Source organism: Leptodactylus fuscus, chromosome 1, assembly GCF_031893055.1.
Source record: "Leptodactylus fuscus isolate aLepFus1 chromosome 1, aLepFus1.hap2, whole genome shotgun sequence".
In the NCBI taxonomy this organism is placed as follows: domain Eukaryota; kingdom Metazoa; phylum Chordata; class Amphibia; order Anura; family Leptodactylidae; genus Leptodactylus; species Leptodactylus fuscus.
In genome coordinates, this window is record NC_134265.1 from 212,800,579 (window position 1) to 212,817,319 (window position 16,741).

At 44.8% G+C, this 16,741-nt stretch overlaps 1 protein-coding gene across 2 annotated transcripts in view; it reads right to left on the reverse strand.

Annotated features, from left to right (window-relative positions):
• Positions 1 to 13,345: 13,345 nt before the first annotated feature.
• Positions 13,346 to 16,741, reverse strand: part of LOC142214220 (scaffold attachment factor B2-like) — a 201,967-nt gene continuing 198,571 nt past the window's right edge. Inside the window, exon 19 of one of the 2 annotated variants that reach the window (XM_075283092.1) lies at positions 13,346 to 13,732. In XM_075283092.1, the coding sequence (XP_075139193.1) occupies positions 13,618 to 13,732 (115 nt within the window). In that variant the 3' untranslated portion in view covers positions 13,346 to 13,617. Of the gene's footprint in view, positions 13,736 to 16,741 lie in introns of both variants that reach the window. The other variant, XM_075283083.1, reaches the window with a different exon arrangement.

Genomic DNA, 16,741 nt, shown 5'->3' on the forward strand with positions numbered 1-16,741 from the left:
TTCAAAGAATATATTGGGAATACAAATACCCTCATTTCTTGCTACTGCCATATAGTGCCAGTGTCTGACTGGGAATTCAAAGAATATATTGGGAATACAAATACCCTCATTTCTTGCTACTGCCATATAGTGCCAGTGTCTGACTGGGAATTCAAAGAATATATTGGGAATACAAATACCCTCATTTCTTGCTACTGCCATATAGTGCCAGTTTCTGACTGGTAATTCAAAGAATATATTGGGGTTACGTGCACCCACAATTTTTACTACTGGTATACAGTGCCATTGTCTGACTGGGAATTCAAAGAATATATTGGGGTTATAAATACCCTCATTTCTTGCTACTGCCATATAGTGCCAGTTTCTGACTGGTAATTCAAAGAATATATTGTGGTTACGTGCACCCACAATTTTTACTACTGGTATACAGTGCCATTGTCTGACTGGGAATTCAAAGAATATATTGGGGTTATAAATACCCTCATTTCTTGCTACTGCCATATAGTGCCAGTTTCTGACTGGTAATTCAAAGAATATATTGGGGTTACGTGCACCCACAATTTTTACTACTGGTATACAGTGCCATTGTCTGACTGGGAATTCAAAGAATATATTGGGAATACAAATACCCTCATTTCTTGCTACTGCCATATAGTGCCAGTTTCTGACTGGTAATTCAAAGAATATATTGGGGTTACGTGCACTCACAATTTTTACTACTGGTATACAGTGCCATTGTCTGACTGGGAATTCAAAGAATATATTGGGAATACAAATACCCTCATTTCTTGCTACTGCCATATAGTGCCAGTTTCTGACTGGTAATTCAAAGAATATATTGGGGTTACGTGCACCCACAATTTTTACTACTGGTATACAGTGCCATTGTCTGACTGGGAATTCAAAGAATATATTGGGGTTATAAATACCCTCATTTCTTGCTACTGCCATATAGTGCCAGTTTCTGACTGGTAATTCAAAGAATATATTGGGGTTACGTGCACCCACAATTTTTACTACTGGTATACAGTGCCATTGTCTGACTGGGAATTCAAAGAATATATTGGGAATACAAATACCCTCATTTCTTGCTACTGCCATATAGTGCCAGTGTCTGACTGGGAATTCAAAGAATATATTGGGGTTACGTGCACCCACAATTTTTACTACTGGTATACAGTGCCATTGTCTGACTGGGAATTCAAAGAATATATTGGGGTTATAAATACCCTCATTTCTTGCTACTGCCATATAGTGCCAGTTTCTGACTGGTAATTCAAAGAATATATTGGGGTTACGTGCACCCACAATTTTTACTACTGGTATACAGTGCCATTGTCTGACTGGGAATTCAAAGAATATATTGGGAATACAAATACCCTCATTTCTTGCTACTGCCATATAGTGCCAGTGTCTGACTGGGAATTCAAAGAATATATTGGGAATACAAATACCCTCATTTCTTGCTACTGCCATATAGTGCCAGTTTCTGACTGGTAATTCAAAGAATATATTGGGGTTACGTGCACCCACAATTTTTACTACTGGTATACAGTGCCATTGTCTGACTGGGAATTCAAAGAATATATTGGGAATACAAATACCCTCATTTCTTGCTACTGCCATATAGTGCCAGTGTCTGACTGGGAATTCAAAGAATATATTGGGAATACAAATACCCTCATTTCTTGCTACTGCCATATAGTGCCAGTTTCTGACTGGTAATTCAAAGAATATATTGGGGTTACGTGCACCCACAATTTTTACTACTGGTATACAGTGCCATTGTCTGACTGGGAATTCAAAGAATATATTGGGGTTATAAATACCCTCATTTCTTGCTACTGCCATATAGTGCCAGTTTCTGACTGGTAATTCAAAGAATATATTGTGGTTACGTGCACCCACAATTTTTACTACTGGTATACAGTGCCATTGTCTGACTGGGAATTCAAAGAGTATATTGGGAATACAAATACCCTCATTTCTTGCTACTGCCATATAGTGCCAGTGTCTGACTGGGAATTCAAAGAATATATTGGGGTTACGTGCACCCACAATTTTTACTACTGGTATACAGTGCCATTGTCTGACTGGGAATTCAAAGAATATATTGGGGTTATAAATACCCTCATTTCTTGCTACTGCCATATAGTGCCAGTTTCTGACTGGTAATTCAAAGAATATATTGGGGTTACGTGCACCCACAATTTTTACTACTGGTATACAGTGCCATTGTCTGACTGGGAATTCAAAGAATATATTGGGAATACAAATACCCTCATTTCTTGCTACTGCCATATAGTGCCAGTGTCTGACTGGGAATTCAAAGAATATATTGGGGTTACGTGCACCCACAATTTTTACTACTGGTATACAGTGCCATTGTCTGACTGGGAATTCAAAGAATATATTGGGAATACAAATACCCTCATTTCTTGCTACTGCCATATAGTGCCAGTGTCTGACTGGTAATTCAAAGAATATATTGGGGTTACGTGCACCCACAATTTTTACTACTGGTATACAGTGCCATTGTCTGACTGGGAATTCAAAGAATATATTGGGAATACAAATACCCTCATTTCTTGCTACTGCCATATAGTGCCAGTGTCTGACTGGGAATTCAAAGAATATATTGGGGTTACGTGCACCCACAATTTTTACTACTGGTATACAGTGCCATTGTCTGACTGGGAATTCAAAGAGTATATTGGGAATACAAATACCCTCATTTCTTGCTACTGCCATATAGTGCCAGTGTCTGACTGGGAATTCAAAGAATATATTGGGGTTACGTGCACCCACAATTTTTACTACTGGTATACAGTGCCATTGTCTGACTGGGAATTCAAAGAATATATTGGGGTTATAAATACCCTCATTTCTTGCTACTGCCATATAGTGCCAGTTTCTGACTGGTAATTCAAAGAATATATTGGGGTTACGTGCACCCACAATTTTTACTACTGGTATACAGTGCCATTGTCTGACTGGGAATTCAAAGAGTATATTGGGAATACAAATACCCTCATTTCTTGCTACTGCCATATAGTGCCAGTGTCTGACTGGGAATTCAAAGAATATATTGGGGTTACGTGCACCCACAATTTTTACTACTGGTATACAGTGCCAATTTCTAACTAGGAATTCAAAATGCGCAAGGCTCCCGGAAAGGGACGTGGACGAGGCCGTGGGCGAGGTCGGGGGAATGGTTCTGGGGAGCAAGGTAGCAGTGAAGCCACAGGGCGTCCCGTGCCTACTCCTGTGGGGCAGCAAGCATTGCGCCACTCCACAGTGCCAGGGTTGCTTGCCACATTAACTAAACTGCAGGGTACAAACCTTAGTAGGCCCGAGAACCAGGAACAGGTCTTGCAATGGCTGTCAGAGAACGCTTACAGCACATTGTCCAGCAGCCAGTCAGACTCTGCCTCCTCTCCTCCTATTACCCAACAGTCTTGTCTTCCTTCCTCCCAAAATTCCGAAGCTTTACAGAACAATAACCCAAACTGTCCCTGCTCCCCAGAGCTGTTCTCCGCTCCTTTCATTGTCCCTCAACCTGCCTCTCCACGTCACGATTCCACGAACCTAACAGAGGAGCATCTGTGTCCAGATGCTCAAACACTAGAGTCTCCTCCATCTCCGTTCGATTTGGTGGTGGATGACCAGCAACCCACCCTCATCGACGATGATGTGACGCAGTTGCCGTCAGGGCATCCAGTTGACCGGCGCATTGTGCGGGAGGAGGAGATGAGACAGGAGTTGGAAGAGGAAGTGGTGGATGATGAGGACACTGACCCGACCTGGACAGGGGGGATGTCAAGCGGGGAAAGTAGTGTGGATGTTGAGGCAGGTGCAGCACCAAAAAGGGTAGCTAGAGGCAGAGGCAGAGGTCAGCAGCTTAGGCGAAGCCAGGCCACACCCGGAATCTCCCAAGATGTTCCAGTTCGTACCCAGCCCCGAAAAACTCCCACCTCGAGGGCACGTTTCTCGAAGGTGTGGAGTTTTTTCAAGGAATGCGCCGAGGACAGATATAGTGTTGTCTGCACAATTTGCCTCTCGAAATTGATTAGGGGCTCTGAGAAGAGCAACCTGTCCACCACTTCAATGCGCCGTCATTTGGAATCCAAGCACTGGAATCAGTGGCAGGCAGCAACGGCAGGACAAAGGCCGCCTGCCGTTCAAGCCACTGCCACTGCCTCTGCCACTGCCTCTGCCTCTGCCACTGCCACTGCTGACTGTGCTGGCGATGCACTCCAGAGGACGAGCCAGGACACCACTTCATCTGCCTCCGCCACTTTGTTGACTTCTACCTCATCCTCCCCTGGTCCTGTCTTATCTCCTTCTCCTGCACCATCAAAGGCACCATCAGGCGTTTCTTTACAACAACCCACCATCTCTCAGACATTGGAGCGGCGGCAGAAATACACTGCTAACCACCCACACGCGCAAGCCTTGAACGCCAACATCGCTAAACTGCTGGCCCAGGAGATGTTGGCGTTCCGGCTTGTTGAAACTCCCGCCTTCCTGGACCTGATGGCAACTGCGGCACCTCGCTATGCCGTCCCTAGCCGTCACTACTTCTCCCGGTGTGCCGTCCCCGCCTTGCACCAGCACGTGTCACTCAACATCAGGCGGGCCCTTAGTTCCGCGCTTTGCACAAAGGTCCACTTGACCACCGACGCGTGGACAAGTGCATGCGGACAGGGACGCTACATTTCACTGACGGCACACTGGGTGAATGTAGTTGAGGCTGGGACTGCTTCCCAAACTGGCCCGGTGTACCTCGTCTCCCCGCCTAACATTCCTGGCAGGGACACGAGAAGAACACCCCCCTCCTCCTCCTCCTCTACCGCCTCCTCCTCCGCCACCGCCTCCTCCTCCGCCACCGCCTCCTCCTCCGCTGTTAGATTGACCCCAGCTACGAGTTGGAAACGTTGCAGCACTGGCGTTGGTAGACGTCAGCAGGCTGTGCTGAAGCTGATCAGCTTGGGGGACAGACAGCACACTGCCTCCGAGGTGAGGGATGCCCTCCTCGATGAGACGGCAATATGGTTTGAGCCGCTGCACCTGGGCCCAGGCATGGTCGTTTGTGATAACGGCCGGAACCTGGTAGCAGCTCTGGAGCTTGCCGGACTCCAACATGTTCCATGCCTGGCCCACGTCTTCAACCTAGTGGTGCAACGTTTCCTAAAGAGCTACCCCAATGTTCCAGAGCTACTGGTGAAAGTGCGGCGCATGTGCGCCCACTTTCGCAAGTCGACAGTAGCCGCTGCTAGCTTAAAATCTCTCCAGCAACGCCTGCATGTGCCACAACACCGGCTTTTGTGCGACGTCCCCACACGCTGGAACTCAACGTTTCAGATGTTGAATAGAGTGGTTGAGCAGCAGAGACCTTTGATGGAATACCAGCTACAAAACCCTAGGGTGCCACAAAGTCAGCTGCCTCAGTTTCACATCCATGAGTGGCCATGGATGAGAGACCTTTGTGACATCCTACGGGTCTTTGAGGAGTCCACAAGGAGGGTGAGCTCTGAGGATGCGATGGTGAGCCTTACAATCCCGCTCTTGTGTGTTCTGAGAGAATCCCTGATTGACATCAGGGATAACTCAGATCACACAGAGGAGTTAGGGATAGCATCCGATCCGTCACAGCTGGAGAGTAGGTCCACACATCTGTCCGCTTCACTGCGTTTAATGGAGGAGGAGGAGGAGGAGGAGGAGGAAGAAGAGTTGTCCGATGATGTGATGGTGATACAGGAGGCTTCCGGGCAACTTCGAATCGTCCCATTGTTGCAGCGCGGATGGGTAGACATGGAGGATGAGGAGGAAATGGAGATTGAACTTTCCGGTGGGGCCAGAGGAGTCATGCCAACTAACACTGTGGCAGACATGGCTGAGTTCATGTTGGGGTGCTTTACAACCGACAAGCGTATTGTCAAAATCATGGAGGACAACCAGTACTGGATCTTTGCTATCCTTGACCCCCGGTATAAAAACAACATCTCGTCTTTTATTCCGGTAGAGGGGAGGGCCAATCGCATCAATGCTTGCCACAGGCAATTGGTGCAGAATATGATGGAGATGTTTCCAGCATGTGACGTTGGCGGCAGGGAGGGCAGTTCCTCCAGTAGGCAACCAAGTTCTCACCGGTCCACACAAACGAGGGGCACACTGTCTAAGGTCTGGGACACCTTGATGGCACCCCCTCGCCAAAGTGCCGCCACGGAGGGTCCTAGTGTCACCAGGCGTGAGAAGTATAGGCGCATGTTGCGGGAATACCTTTCCGACCACAGCCCTGTCCTCTCCGACCCCTCTGCGCCCTACACGTATTGGGTGTCGAAGTTGGACCTGTGGCTTGAACTTGCCCTATATGCCTTGGAGGTGCTGTCCTGTCCTGCCGCCAGCGTCCTATCTGAGAGGGTGTTCAGTGCAGCCGGTGGCATCATCACTGACAAGCGCACCCGTCTGTCAGCTGAGAGTGCCGACCGGCTCACTTTGATAAAAATGAACCACCACTGGATAGAGCCTTCATTTTTGTGCCCACCTGTGTAAAGCACCCCAACATGAAACTCCATGTCTGTACTCAACCTCTCCAATTCCTCCGCATCCTCATACTCATCCACCATAAGCGTTGCACAATTCTGCTAATACTAGGCTCCCTCCAACATGATTTCCCCCAACTCTGCTGGTTAGAGGCTCTCTCCACCCTGATTTCCACCAACTCTGCTGGTTAGAGGCTCCCTCCACCCTGCTTTCCCACAACTCTGCTGGTTAGAGGCTCCCTCCACCATGAATTTGCCCAAACTGGGCTGTTTAGAGGCTCCCTCCACCATGAATTGGTCCAAACTGGGTTTTTTAGAGGCTCCCTCCACCATGAATTGGTCCAAACTGGGCTGTTTAGAGGCTCCCTCCACCATGAATTTGCCCAAACTGGGCTGTTTAGCGGCTCCCTCCACCATTAATTGGTCCAAACTGGGCTGGTTAGAGGCTCCCTCCACCATGAATTTGCCCAAACTGGGCTGTTTAGAGGCTCCCTCCACCATGAATTTGCCCAAACTGGGCTGGTTAGAGGCTCCCTCCACCATGAATTGGTCCAAACTGGGTTTTTTAGAGGCTCCCTCCACCATGAATTTGCCCAAACTGGGCTGTTTAGAGGCTCCCTCCACCATGAATTGGTCCAAACTGGGCTGTTTAGAGGCTCCCTCCACCATTAATTGGTCCAAACTGGGCTGGTTAGAGGCTCCCTCCACCATGAATTTCCCAAAACTTGGCTGTTTAGAGGCTCCCTCCACCATTAATTGGTCCAAACTGGGCTGGTTAGAGGCTCCCTCCACCATGAATTTGCCCAAACTGGGCTGTTTAGAGGCTCCCTCCACCATGAATTGGTCCAAACTGGGTTTTTTAGAGGCTCCCTCCACCATGAATTGGTCCAAACTGGGCTGTTTAGAGGCTCCCTCCACCATGAATTTGCCCAAACTGGGCTGGTTAGAGGCTCCCTCCACCATGAATTTGCCCAAACTGGGCTGTTTAGAGGCTCCCTCCACCATGAATTTGCCCAAACTGGGCTGGTTAGAGGCTCCCTCCACCATGAATTGGTCCAAACTGGGGTTTTTAGAGGCTCCCTCCACCATGAATTGGTCCAAACTTGGCTGTTTAGAGGCTCCCTCCACCATTAATTGGTCCAAACTGGGCTGGTTAGAGGCTCCCTCCACCATGAATTGGTCCAAACTGGGTTTTTTAGAGGCTCCCTCCACCATGAATTTGCCCAAACTGGGCTGTTTAGAGGCTCCCTCCACCATGAATTGGTCCAAACTGGGCTGGTTAGAGGCTCCCTCCACCATGAATTTCCCAAAACTTGGCTGTTTAGAGGCTCCCTCCACCATTAATTGGTCCAAACTGGGCTGGTTAGAGGCTCCCTCCACCATGAATTTGCCCAAACTGGGCTGTTTAGAGGCTCCCTCCACCATGAATTTGCCCAAACTGGGCTGTTTAGAGGCTCCCTCCACCATGAATTGGTCCAAACTGGGTTTTTTAGAGGCTCCCTCCACCATGAATTGGTCCAAACTGGGCTGTTTAGAGGCTCCCTCCACCATGAATTTGCCCAAACTGGGCTGTTTAGCGGCTCCCTCCACCATTAATTGGTCCAAACTGGGCTGGTTAGAGGCTCCCTCCACCATGAATTTGCCCAAACTGGGCTGTTTAGAGGCTCCCTCCACCATGAATTTGCCCAAACTGGGCTGGTTAGAGGCTCCCTCCACCATGAATTGGTCCAAACTGGGGTTTTTAGAGGCTCCCTCCACCATGAATTGGTCCAAACTTGGCTGTTTAGAGGCTCCCTCCACCATGAATTGGTCCAAACTGGGGTGGTTAGAGGCTCCCTCCACCATTAATTGGTCCAAACTGGGCTGGTTAGAGGCTCCCTCCACCATTAATTGGTCCAAACTGGGCTGGTTAGAGGCTCCCTCCACCATGAATTGGTCCAAACTGGGGTTTTTAGAGGCTCCCTCCACCATGAATTGGTCCAAACTTGGCTGTTTAGAGGCTCCCTCCACCATTAATTGGTCCAAACTGGGCTGGTTAGAGGCTCCCTCCACCATGAATTGGTCCAAACTGGGTTTTTTAGAGGCTCCCTCCACCATGAATTGGTCCAAACTGGGGTTTTTAGAGGCTCCCTCCACCATGAATTGGTCCAAACTGGGCTGTTTAGCGGCTCCCTCCACCATTAATTGGTCCAAACTGGGCTGGTTAGAGGCTCCCTCCACCATGAATTTGCCCAAACTGGGCTGTTTAGAGGCTCCCTCCACCATGAATTTGCCCAAACTGGGCTGGTTAGAGGCTCCCTCCACCATGAATTGGTCCAAACTGGGGTTTTTAGAGGCTCCCTCCACCATGAATTGGTCCAAACTTGGCTGTTTAGAGGCTCCCTCCACCATTAATTGGTCCAAACTGGGCTGGTTAGAGGCTCCCTCCACCATGAATTGGTCCAAACTGGGTTTTTTAGAGGCTCCCTCCACCATGAATTTGCCCAAACTGGGCTGTTTAGAGGCTCCCTCCACCATGAATTGGTCCAAACTGGGCTGGTTAGAGGCTCCCTCCACCATGAATTTCCCAAAACTTGGCTGTTTAGAGGCTCCCTCCACCATTAATTGGTCCAAACTGGGCTGGTTAGAGGCTCCCTCCACCATGAATTTGCCCAAACTGGGCTGTTTAGAGGCTCCCTCCACCATGAATTTGCCCAAACTGGGCTGTTTAGAGGCTCCCTCCACCATGAATTGGTCCAAACTGGGTTTTTTAGAGGCTCCCTCCACCATGAATTGGTCCAAACTGGGCTGTTTAGAGGCTCCCTCCACCATGAATTTGCCCAAACTGGGCTGTTTAGCGGCTCCCTCCACCATTAATTGGTCCAAACTGGGCTGGTTAGAGGCTCCCTCCACCATGAATTTGCCCAAACTGGGCTGTTTAGAGGCTCCCTCCACCATGAATTTGCCCAAACTGGGCTGGTTAGAGGCTCCCTCCACCATGAATTGGTCCAAACTGGGGTTTTTAGAGGCTCCCTCCACCATGAATTGGTCCAAACTTGGCTGTTTAGAGGCTCCCTCCACCATGAATTGGTCCAAACTGGGGTGGTTAGAGGCTCCCTCCACCATTAATTGGTCCAAACTGGGCTGGTTAGAGGCTCCCTCCACCATTAATTGGTCCAAACTGGGCTGGTTAGAGGCTCCCTCCACCATTAATTGGTCCAAACTGGGCTGGTTAGAGGCTCCCTCCACCATTAATTCGTCCAAACTGGGCTGGTTAGAGGCTCCCTCCACCATGAATTTGCCCAAACTGGGCTGGTTAGAGGCTCCCTCCACCATGAATTGGTCCAAACTGGGGTTTTTAGAGGCTCCCTCCACCATGAATTTGCCCAAACTGGGGTGTTTAGAGGCTCCCTCCACCATGAATTTGCCCAAACTCTGCTGGTTAGAGGCTCAATCCACCCTGATTTTTAAAACAAATGTTGGTGCCAACCTCAACTTACTACAAGGGCCAAATTCACTGCTGGTGACAAGCTCTCCTCACTGCAAGTGCCAAATACACATGTTTCAAGGTGTTTTCCTACTGTCAGAGAGGTGGTATTGAGTGTGTAAAGTGTGTAGTTGTTAGGCTGTGATGTTGGTGTAATAGAGGGTCTTTGGTGTGTTAGATGCCCCCAGACATGCTTCCCCTGCTGTCCCAGTGTCATTCCAGAGGTGTTGGCATCATTTCCTGGGGTGTCATAGTGGACTTGGTGACCCTCCAGACACGGATTTGGGTTTCCCCCTTAACGAGTATCTGTTCCCCATAGACTATAATGGGGTTCGAAACCCGTTCGAACACACGAACATTGAGCGGCTGTTCGAATCGAATTTCGAACCTCGAACATTTTAGTGTTCGCTCATCTCTAGTAATAATCACTGAATTTGCATATTTCTTTAAAAATTTCTATTTTTATTTTGTACATTAATTTTTGGGAAGCATTTTAGGCTCAAAATGATAATACCCCTTGATGAATTCCAATCAATTGATTGAATGGTGTAGTTTCTAAAATGGGGTTACTTTTGAGGGGTTTTCATTGTATTGATAAGTTAGGGGCTCAGCAAATGCGACATGGCACCTGAAATTATTCCAACCACATCTACCCACCAAAAGCAGAATAGCACTCTCCCATTCTGAGCCCCACCATGACCTATACAGCAGATTATAACCACATATGGGGTAGTGCCGTGTTCAGGAGAAATTGTGTAACAAGCTGTGGGGTGCTTTTTCTTCTTTAATCACTTGCAAAAATTAAAAATATGGCGCTAAATGGACGATTTGTTGGAAAAAAGTAATTTTTCATTTTAAGTACTAATTTTAATAAAATCTGTAAAACATCTGTGAGGTGAAAATGCTCACTATACCCCTAAATAAATTCTATGAGGGGTGTAATTTCCAAAATGGGCTAACTTTTTTTGGGTTTCCATTGTATTGGTACTATGAAAGGTGTAATTTCCAAAATGAGGTCACTTTTTGGGGGTTTCCATTGTATCGGTACTTTAGGGGCTCTGCAAACTATTCTAGCAAAATCTGCCCTCCAAAAGCAAAATCGCTCTTTCCATTCTGAGCCTCACCATGTACCCATACTGCAGATTATGACCACATATGGGGTATTGCCATGTTCAGGAGAAATTGTGTAACACACTGTATGGGGCTCTCTCTCCTTTAACCCTTTGTGAAAATGAAAACTTTGGGGATAAATTGACATTTTAGTAATATTTCATTTACACACCCAATGTTAGTAAAATCTGTGAAACAGGTGTGGGGTCAAAGTGCTCACTATACCCCTTGATGAATTCGGTCAGGGGTCTAGTTCCAAAATGGGGTCACTTTTTGGGGGTTTCCATTGTTTTGGTACTATAGGGGCTCTGCAAATGAGACATGGCACCTGAAATTTATTTCTGCAAAATCTACTTTTCAAAGTCACTCTTTCCCTTGCATGCGCTGCCCTGTGCCCAAACATCAGTTTACATCCTCATGTGGGGTATTTCTGTACTTGGGACAAATTGCATAACAAACTGTCAGATGCATTTTCTTCTTTAACTGTTTGTGAATTTGTTAATTTTAGGTCTAAATTAATGTATTGGTGAAAAAAATGAAATGTCTAAATTTCACCTCCATATTAATTGTATTCTTATGAAAATGCTTAGAGTTATAGGCCTTTATAACTCCTTTCAGAACTGAAGTGTTCCCTAAAAAATTAGTTTGGGGAATTTTCTTGTAAATCACCGTTAGACATGTAACCCTTCTAATGTCCAAATTAAATTAAAAGTCAATCAAAATTTGATGGCAATATAAAGCAGATAGATGTATGAATATAAATGTAGATAATATCTATTAATGTATTTGGATGGTATGACTATATCTGAAAAGCAAAGAATTTCATATTTTGAAATTGTCATTTTCCCCCCAAATTTCCCATTTTTTTTTTTTTTTCAAGAAATAAATACTATTGATTAGTTTTTATGACTAACATGAAGTACAATGTGTCACGGAAAAACAATCTCAAAATCACTTGTGTAAGTTAAAGTGTCTCAAAGTTCTTGCCATTTAAAGTGACACATCAGTTTTGAAAAACAAGGCCCGATCCTTAACGCACTTTTGGGCTGTGCCCTTAAGGGGTTAGAGGGGATCTATCATTGGGAAAAGTCATGTTTAACTAAACATATGCTTGCATAGCCTTTAGAAAGGCTATTCCACAAATACCTTTTGTATGTTAAAGGGATTGTCCCACGTCGCATACTTACCCGTCTTCGTTCCTCTAAAATCTTCTGTCTTCCGGCTTTGTTTCGTCATTGGTGGGCGGGGTCACATATGCAAAGCCAAGCGGCGAGATGCCGCCGGCCCTGCGTGCGCGCTCATACACCAGTCTACCCTTCACAATGCAAATACAGACCTGACACCCTGAAGGTTAGACTGGTGTATGAGCTTGCACGCAGGGCCGGCGGCATCTCGCCGCTTGGCTTTGCATATGTGACCCCGGAGCGGAACAGCATCGCTTCTGCCGCTGCTGTCTTCATACAGTCCCCAGCAACCGCCTATTACAGCGGATGCCGGGGAGTTAGACGCCGGCACAGGTGAAGCCAGCAACATCGCTATGCTTCTGCCCTGCATGAAGCCAGCAGAAGCAGAAGCGATGCTGTTATTCCGCTCCTCCGCATCTGCCGCTGCTGGCTTCATGCAGGGCAGAAGCATAGAGATGTGAAAAGAGAAAAGAGAAAAGTGAAAAGCAGACACGCTTTCCCTCCTATTTTGTTTATATTTTCTCGGACATAAAAAAAATTCAAACACATGCAAAAATAAAAACAACATAAAAAGAAAGTGCTATCACCAAAAAGAGGTGCAGAAATTAGTTGAATAACACATGATAAAAATGTTACAGTGCTCAAAACAGCTTATACAAAAAAAAACAAAAAAAACTAAAATGTATCTGGTCCTGGACCACAAATTGGCCTGGTACTGAAGTGGTTAATATAGACATGTGTGCTGGCTATTTCTGTATGGACTTTGTGTTCCTACTCTGGTCATGTCTGGCAGGTATAACTGCAACTCTCTTACACCTTATATTGTTGTTATGATTATTCTACTGTTACATTCTAATTTTTGTCTTTTTTTATAATGATGCAAAATATAATTTTTTAAAATAACCATACAAGTTAAACATTTGTGCTTTCCAGTTTTTACAACAAAATACACATAAAATGGGTCTATAAAATTAGATTTTTGTTTTTATTTGTATAGTTTCAATCCAGAAAATAATAACCATAAAAAAAGCTGTGAATTATCTTTGAGCAATGACTCCTTAACACAATACAGATCACCACAACATAAGTGTTAACATGAAGGAAATACAAAAATTACAAAATATGGCTTAGAAACACAAAGAAATTAGGGCATGTATTCTGAAAATGAAGAAAACACAATACTATACTAGAATAGTATAGGATATAATTTGTTTTGAAAGCCTACAAAAAAAATTGTTTAATGGTAGCATAATGGCAAAATTTTTTATTATTTATTTATTTTTTAAAGAACTTGAAACGAAATTTAAAACCTTCAGTAACGATGTGTAAACCGTGCATCACTCAGTCTGTTTTGTCCAGCAAAGTTTCCTCCACCTTGTGGTCCCACTGTGGCAGACATGTTTTGTGAATTTTCATTTGGAGGAAAACTGCGAAATAGAAACACACAGAAATTATTTGATAATCCAAATCCAATACATTTAATTTTTTCTTTCTTTATTTGTACAGCTATTGTGCCCAAATCAGGATGAATCTAAATAAAAAGTATTTTGTTTATATTTTGTCTGTTATGGACCTAATCCAGGTGACAGGAATAAAAAAGAGGTGTGTTGTGCAGCATGCCTATATTCAAAGGCAAAAAAACTGCAAAAAAAGGTATGTGGGAAAAAACATGGCAGTAATGCATCACCGTTTTTCCCACAGCACTTTTAACAGAAAGTCTGCAGAGGTTTCCTTTGCGCACTCTGTTTACATTATACCTATAGAGAAACCACTGGTGTAACAGTAGGTATAACGGACATGCTGCGATGTCTAAAACTGCATCAGTTTTGGACATCGATGCATGTCTGCTGTGTGTATTTTTCTGCAATATGTGGATGGGGTTTGCTAGAGTCTACTTTGCAAGGACTGTAATGTGCTGTAGTTTTTGGCCAGTATACGCGACATGGGCCCCAGCCCTGGCCAAAAGCAGCTTCCCCCCATACTTTTTAACCCTTTCCCATAATCCGCTGTACTAATATGGCGGCTGCTGGGTGTTTAAAGATGGCTGCCGCTTGGGAGCCAGGCAGCCGCTATAGCCACCGGATGTCTGCTGTTATATACACCTGCACAGAACGTGGGCATTAAACCCTCTGGCACCTCGGTCAAAGCTGGCCAAGGTACTATTTTACCAGTGGCATGTGGGTGCCGCCATTTTGCCTGGGATCACCGGCACCCGGAGCAAGCTGTGAGGTCGGTCGCCCGTTGGCATGACCGTCGGGAGCCTTGTGAAATCTCCCAGTTCTGCATGTAATGATTATCTTTTGTAGGCTAGCTACTCTATGTATTTGGTACAGTTTTAGACAGGAGGGTATTGGATTAACCAATGGATGTTCGGAAAACGAACGTGAGCGTGTTTTCCGATCATCCATTGGTTAATCCAATACCCACCTGTGCATATTTCACCGACTTGCTGTCGTCAAAGGTTAACGCTGCCAGATATACTCGGTCAACCTCAAGGCATATACATGCACCTGTGACGTATAAATCCCCTGCATATCCTAAGAGCCAGAAGGAGCGTGGTTATTCTTGTCCAGCTCACCAATATGGTAAAGTTTTGGATTTTTGTTAAGGGGTTAAAAAGTAAATAAAACTATATAAATTTGGTATCCTTAGAATCGTATCGAAAAACAGGTGACAGGTTATTTTTGCTGCACAGTGAACGCCGTAAAAACGAAGCCCGTAAGAAAGTCGCACTCTGAATTTTTTCCAGCTTCTCAGTACATTGTACAGCAGGGGTAGGCCACCTTAGCTCTCCAGCTGTTGCAAAACTACAACTCCCAGGTTGCATACTTGCTCTGCTGTTCTTGGAACTCCCATGGAAGTGAATGGAGCATGTTCGGGGTTGTAGTTTCACAGCAGCTGGAGAGCTGAAGGTTCCCTACCCCTGTTGTACAGAATAATTAATGATACCATCATGAAGAACAATTTGTCCTGCAAACTCTGGCTCTGAGGGCGCAAAAATAAAATGCTTATGGTGTTTGGAAGGACGGTGGGGGGATTCAAAAATGAAAAACGCCTGTGGCAGGAAGGGGTTAAATAATGATAAACAGTTCCATGATGGTATATTTTTTTTTGTAAAGCTATTTTTTTAATATTTAAAATTTATAATTTTTTTTAACTAAATTATAATCTACTTTATGAAAAGTGCCTGTTTCTTTACTTACTTGCCTCTTTCGGTCAATGATCATATCTGTACAAAAATCTGTATGGAGGGGGAGGGGGAGGAAAAGGAGGGCTCCTCAAACAGAGAGATATTAGCAATATATAGAGACAGTTTATTTTACAACACAGCTATGTAGTTAGAAGTTAGTATCCAGCCTTCCACTGACAGAATGGACTCATTTATTGCTTTATTGAAGGCCTCACATTTTTTTTTCCTCCTTCTCCTCTTCCTCCTCCCTAGAGGCCATTATAAACTGAGACTGCTTGTGCACAGCGTACAGATTGAAGTTAATCAGATATCAAGTTAGGGGGAATACTTAACGCATTTTTCTTTAGTAAAGTATATTGCAAAATTATTTCCCTTCACATGCACATTAAGAAAAAAAATAGATAAAATTTTACTTACACCTTAAAAGTGAATACATACACACGTAGACAAAATTGTTGGAACCCCTCGTTTAATGAAAGAAAAACCCACAATGGTCACAGAAATAACTTGAATCTGCCAAAAATAATAATAAATAAAAATTCTATGAAAATGCACAAATGAATGTCAGACATTGCTTTTCAACCAGGCTTCAACAGAATTAAAAATAAAATAAAAATAAATAAAACTCATGAAACAGACCTGGACAGAAATTATGGTACCATTGAAAATAATGTGACCAAAGGGACATGATAAATCAAGGTGTGTCCACCAATTAGCATCACAGATGTCTACAATCTTGTAATCAGACAGTGGGCCTGTATATAGGGCTACAGATACTCCCTGTGCTGTTTGGTGACATGGTGTGTACCACAGACAATATGGGCTAGAAGAAGCAAAGGAAAGAGTTGTCTCAGAAGATTAGAAAGAAAATTATATAGACAAGCATGTTAAAGGTTATAAGACCATCTCCAAGCAGCTTGATGTTCCTGGGACTACAGTTGCACATATTATTCAGAAAATTAAGATCAATGGGACCGTAGTCAACCTACCTGGCCGCAGGAGGAAAACTGATGAAAAATCAAAAAGACGGATAATACAAATGGTAACAAAAGAGCCCAGAAAAATTTCTAAAGAGATTCAAGGTGAAATTCAAGCTCAAGGAACATCAGTGTCAGATCGCACCATCCGACGTTGTTTGAGCCAAAGTGGACTTCATGGGAGACGACCAAGGAGGACACCATTGTTGAAAATAAATCATAAAAAAGCCAGACTGGAATTTGCCAAACCACATGTTGACAAGCCACAA